The sequence below is a fragment of the Dipodomys ordii genome, unplaced genomic scaffold (genome assembly GCF_000151885.1).
Source record: "Dipodomys ordii isolate 6190 unplaced genomic scaffold, Dord_2.0 Scaffold52, whole genome shotgun sequence".
Classification (NCBI taxonomy): Eukaryota; Metazoa; Chordata; class Mammalia; order Rodentia; family Heteromyidae; genus Dipodomys; species Dipodomys ordii.
The window spans coordinates 5,472,522-5,478,096 of NW_012267268.1; the positions used below are offsets into that span (position 1 = coordinate 5,472,522).

The 5,575-nt window shown below is 41.1% G+C and overlaps 1 protein-coding gene across 2 annotated transcripts in view; it reads left to right on the forward strand.

Moving 5' to 3' along the window:
- Epb41l5 (erythrocyte membrane protein band 4.1 like 5) overlaps positions 1 to 5,575 on the forward strand; it is a 128,177-nt gene that overhangs the window by 114,477 nt on the left and 8,125 nt on the right. Inside the window, exons 21-23 of one of the 2 annotated variants that reach the window (XM_013020689.1) lie at positions 1,793 to 1,867; positions 3,643 to 3,684; positions 5,199 to 5,329. In XM_013020689.1, the coding sequence (XP_012876143.1) occupies positions 1,793 to 1,867; positions 3,643 to 3,684; positions 5,199 to 5,329 (248 nt within the window). The remainder of the gene's footprint in view (positions 1 to 1,792; positions 1,868 to 3,642; positions 3,685 to 5,198; positions 5,330 to 5,575) is intronic. The other variant, XM_013020690.1, reaches the window with a different exon arrangement.

Consider the following 5,575-nt stretch of genomic DNA (forward strand, 5'->3'; position numbering starts at 1 on the left):
CCCACAACCGGACCAAAAAAAAGGTGGCTCAGTGGTAGAAGTGCTTGCCTTGCATGCCTGAGGCCCTGGGTTCGATTCCTCAGCACCACATAAGCAAAAACGAAAAAAGCCGGAAAGTGGCGCTGTGGCTTACAGTGGTAAAGCGCTAGCCTTGAGCTGAAGAGCTGAGGGACAGTGCCCAGGCCCAGAGTTCAGGCCCCATGACCGGACCCAAAAAAAAAAAAAAAACAGACCTGTCATTGATAATGATGCAATATAATCAGCTCATCCCAACTTTTGCCTTTTTTGTATCCTCTTGTCATTTCTTACCAACTTTAAGAAACTGTAAAAACACTGTTTATTACCTGTGAATGTTTTAATTTACAAGTTAAATTAAAGCTTGCACTTGCAATTAACATTTACTATTTTGCCCTTTATTATGTTTCTTGATTGTAGAAACTTACAAAATACATCATAAAAAAGAAAAAAACTTGGACTCACCTTTAATCTCACCATACAAAAATATATTTAGGTATAAAATCTCTTAGACTTTAGGTCTAAAATGAAAACCTAAAATACCTTTAATCAAGAGGTTTTTTTGTCATTAAAATTCTTTAAAAAAAACATAAATATCTTTGACTAGTTGCTGAAAATGGTTAAATAGAACCTGAGAACATTTAGTTCAAAGATTTATTGTGTGTATACTATGTACCAGACAGCATGCTAAGCATTGCAGATTAGAAAATAAATGAAACATGCCCTCAGCTTTCAAACTGTTTATCAGGCAGTGGGAGAGAGAATCATAATACACTATGGTAGAGACATGTACAGGCTGTTACGGTGCACTTAGGCAGTGGGGCGGGAAGGGGCCAGGTAGAGGGAGGGAGATGAGAAAGAAAAGAGGAAGTTCTTGTGTGATTGTGACTAAAACTTTATTGCATGTTGAAAAGGAATAAGAGGTCCACTCCACCAGGGCTTGAAAACAAATAGAAATACAAATAAATAAACAAAGGTCATTATTTATTATATACCTTACACCCCAAGTTCCTCATTTCCATTTTGTTAGATTGGCATTGTGTCTTTTATTGTTTTTAAATTTTCCTTCTCACATACTGCAGTACAGAGTTGGGTCTGCCATAAATTACTTCAAATATTAAAATTAACTAAAAGTGTTCATACACTTATTTTTTTTTTTTTTTGTCGGTCGTGGGGCTTGAACTCTGGGCCTGGGCGCTGTCCCTCAGCTCTTCAGCTCAAGGCGAGCGCTCTACCACTTGAGCTACAGTGCCACTTCCGGTTTTCTGGTGGTTTATTGGAGATAGGAGTCTCACGGTCTCTCCTGCCCGGGCTGGCTTTGAACAGCGATCCTCAGATCTCAGCCTCCTGAGTAGCTAGGATTACAGGCGTGAGCCACCAGCGCCTGGCGTGTTCATACATTTATAAGGAGAGAGTTCATATTGTATTCTTAGCTAAGCAGTACAGCACCTATACATCTAGATAAAGGAGCATTTGAAATTGATGGATCACCTTGAGTCACTATCTCCTATGCTGAAACTTTTACTTTTGTGGTCTAAAATAAGCCAGAACAGTCTTAACCTCATCCAGGTTTTACAGAACACTTCTTTTTCAAGTTTAGATTATAGTTTAGGTTCCTCTCTTTAAAGAACTGGAATCATTAATAACCATTATTCCTGAATGTCCTTGTTTGTTTTAATACTATTCCTCTGTCAGAATTATAAATTGGGAAAATACAGAAAAGCTTAGTCTGATGATGAGTTTATCATTTAACCTCTCGTTGCCTTGTCTTTGACAGGATGCTACAGATGAATTGGATGCCTTACTCCTGTCTCTAACTGAGAATCTAATTGACCCCACAGTCACACCTCAGGTAAATATATATTACAACTGCAAGATGTAAAGGAATTTCTGCTTAGGAAATAATTCCTGCCTTACTCCAATTTTTGCCATTTGGAAAATTAGAAAAAACTTTTATTTGAGTTTGTATTTCAATGATCACAATGTTACTTGTCTATACTAAAATTCTTCCACCTTGAATTTGCATATCATGTAGAAATCACAGTACCAGGCTGGGTGCTTGTGGCTCACAAATGTAATCCTAGCTACTCAGGAGGCTGAGATCTGAGGATTGTGTTCAAAGCCAGCCAGGGCAGGAAAGTCCATAAGAAATATAATGCTTTTCTCATTCAAGGCTGTATCTCCTGTTAAGTTATGTGGTTATAGTTCTATCCTTAATGTAACTTCTCTACTTTTCTAGCTTTATTTCTAATTCCTTCAGACTTTTTTTTTGGGGGGGTCCGGTCGTGGGGCCTGAACTCTGGGCCTGGGCACTGTCCCTCAGCTCTTCAGCTCAAGGCTAGCGTTCTACCACTTGAGCCACAGCACCACTTCCGGCTTTTTTCTTTTTTGCTTATGTGGTGCTGAGGAATCAAATCCAGGGCCTCATGCATGCAAGGCAAGCACTCTACCACTGAGCCACCTTCCCAGCCCTCCTTCAGACATTTTTTATGCTGTTATTAATGGGATTTTTTTCCATTATATTTTTAACTAGCTTTTAATAAGTTAGTATGACTGGGCACCAATAGCTCACACTTGTCATCCTAGCTTCTCCGGAGGCTGAGTTGTAAGGATAATAGTTCAAAACTAGCCTGGGCAGGAAAGACTTCAAGAGACTCTGACCTCCAATTAACCACCAAAAAGCTAGAAGTGGAGGTGTGGCTCAAGTGGTAGAACAATAACCTTGAACAAAAAAGCTAAGGGAAACACTGAATTCAAGGCCAGGTATTGGTACCAAGAAAAGAAAAGGTCAACAAAACTTTTCATCAATTAAACCAGTGAAGCTATTTTAAAAAGCTACTTAGAAGCCAGGGGCCAGGGGCCGGCTGGTAACTCACACCCATAATCCTAGCCACTTAAGAGGCCAAGATCTGAGGATCACAGTTCAAAGCCAGCCTGCACAGGAAAAGTCCATGAGACTCTGACCTTCAATTAACCACCAGAAAACTGGAAGTGGTGCTGTGGCTCAAGTGGTAGTGTTTATCTTGATGTAAAGAGCTCAGGGACAATACCTAGGCCCAGAATTCAAGCCCCACAACTGACCACAAAAAAAAAAAAATTACAACTTAGGATAGTGCCCAGGCCCTGAGTTCAAGCCCCACAACTGAAGAAAAAACAGTAGTAGTTTATTGAGTTGCACTCTCTTAGATATGATAAAATTATGATAGTTTAAGTTGCATGGTGTTATGTCCATGTTGTAGAAGAATCTTTGACTCAGAAGTCTATGTCAGTTCAAGGAGGCTCATTAAAAATTGTGGTCCTTGTATGCATTTCATAATAAAAGAAAGTATAGTATTGGGGCTGGGAATGTAGCCTAGTGGTAGTGTTCTTGCCCAGCATGACTGAAGTTGTGGATTCCATTCCTTAGTACCACATACAAAGGAAAGGCCAGAATTGGCGCTGTGGCTCAAGTGGTAGAGTGCTAGTCTTGAGCAAAAGAAACTCAGGGAATGTGCCCAGGCCCTAAGTTCAAGCCCCAAGACTGGGGAAGCCGGGGGGGGGAGGGCGGGGGAAGAAAATACCATAAGTGTGATTATGAAAATAAGCAAGTTCACCTCCAAAACTAAATATCATGTGAATTTATTTTAGGTGTCCTCAGCATCCATGATCACACCCCGTTGGATTATTCCAGTAAGTTTATAAGAGTTGACACTTTACTTCTAGTTGCACTTTTAAAGTGAGGCCTGGAGTTGGGAAGGTGGCTCAGTGGTAGAGCGCTTGCCTTGCATGCATGAGGCCCTGGGTTCGATTCCTCAGCACCACATAAGTAAAAAGAAAAAAGCCGGAAGTGGCCCTGTGGCTCAAGTAGGAGCACTAGCCTTGAGCTGAAATGCTGAGGGACAGCACCCAGGCCCAGAGTTCAGGCCCCACAACCGGACCCCCCAAAAAACTAAAATAAAATAGAGTCCTGTGGGGTTACCAGGTTCATGGTGGTTGGTTTTTTGTTGTTGTTGTTGTTTTTATAAACATGGTAGGCATTATCAAAGCTCAGTTAATTGAATTTAATGACTCTTGAGATTTGCAGCTTAATCATTCTGTTTGTAAATGCTAATGTATACAGCCAAAATAAAAAATCTGAAGTGAAATAGTTTTATAAAAATGAAATAAAGGGGCTGGGAAGGTGGTTCAGTGGTAGGTGCTTGCCTTGCATGCATAAGGCCCTGGGTTCAATTCCTCACTATCATATAAGCAGAAAAAGCTGGAAGTGGCGCTGTGCCTCAAGTGGTAGAGTGCTAGCCTTGAGCTGAAGAACTGAGGGACAGTGTCCAGGCCCAGAGTTCAGGCCCCAGGATCAGCAATAAATAAATAAACAAACAAATAAGCAAGAAAGCTAGCAAGCAAGCAAGCTGGGGGCTGGTGGTTTATATCTGTAATCCTGGCTACTCAAGAGGCCAAGATCTGAGGATCACAGTTCAAAGCCAGCCTGGGCAGGAAAGTCTGTGAGACTCTTATCTCCAATAACTACCAGAAAACCAGAAGTAGTGTTGCGGCTTAAGTGGTAGAGCACTCACCTTGAGCTGAAGAGCTGAGGGACAGCACCCAGGCTGAGTTTAAGCCCCACGACTTAATTAAAATAAAAGAAAACCTTGCCAGGTACTAATGGCTCATGCTAGCTACTCAGAAGGCTGAGATCTGAGGATCTTGGTTCGAAGCCAGCCCAAATAGGGAATCATGCCACTCTTAACTCCAGTTAACCACCAAAAAGCCAGAAATGGAGCTGTGACTCATGTGGTGTAGCACTAACCTTGAACAAGAACGCTCAGGGACAGCATCCAGGTCTGAGTTTAACCTCCATGACCCAACACAAACAATAAAATAAAACCAGCATGAACATCACATTCATTTCTATAGTCATTAATGAAGCTGTTGGGAAGTTCTAGAAGGGAAGCATAGCTATGTGTATACCTTGACTGAAGACCACCCTTCCTCTATCAAGAAAGGTTGTCCTCTTTAACCATACTTGCAGCTTCAGGAGGGATGCATGTGGAGGGAGGTAGGGCCGATCACCATATCAACCCTGGTAACCAATGGGGTGACAGATGTTGCAGCCAGATCACCCTCACATCCTCATTATGGAGCTGGTTTGGAAAGACTGAGTATGTATTAATACCTCTGTGATCAGATGTGTTGTATATCTTTCATAGCAGAGCAGTGCCTTTTCAAATGGGCTTACAGGATGTGGATCATCTTTGGAAGGGACAGAGGGACATGGTAATAAAGACAGAATCTCCATGATCTCTACCCCAGCACCATTCTTGGTAGACGCTGTAACCAGGTAAGAACTTACTCTCAGTTGCCATTTCCAAGTATCTGTTGGAAGGAAAATAATAAATAAAATTGACTGCATTTACAATAACAGTGTCAGTTCTTGTAAGTTCCTAATTGAATTTAAATGGGTTAAATCATTTCTCGCTATAATTTTTACAATTTATTATAGTTTCTTTAGGAAGCCTTTGCTAAATAAAAATATTAGCAAGTTTATGTTGAATGTTTATATATATATATATTTTGGGGGGGGGGG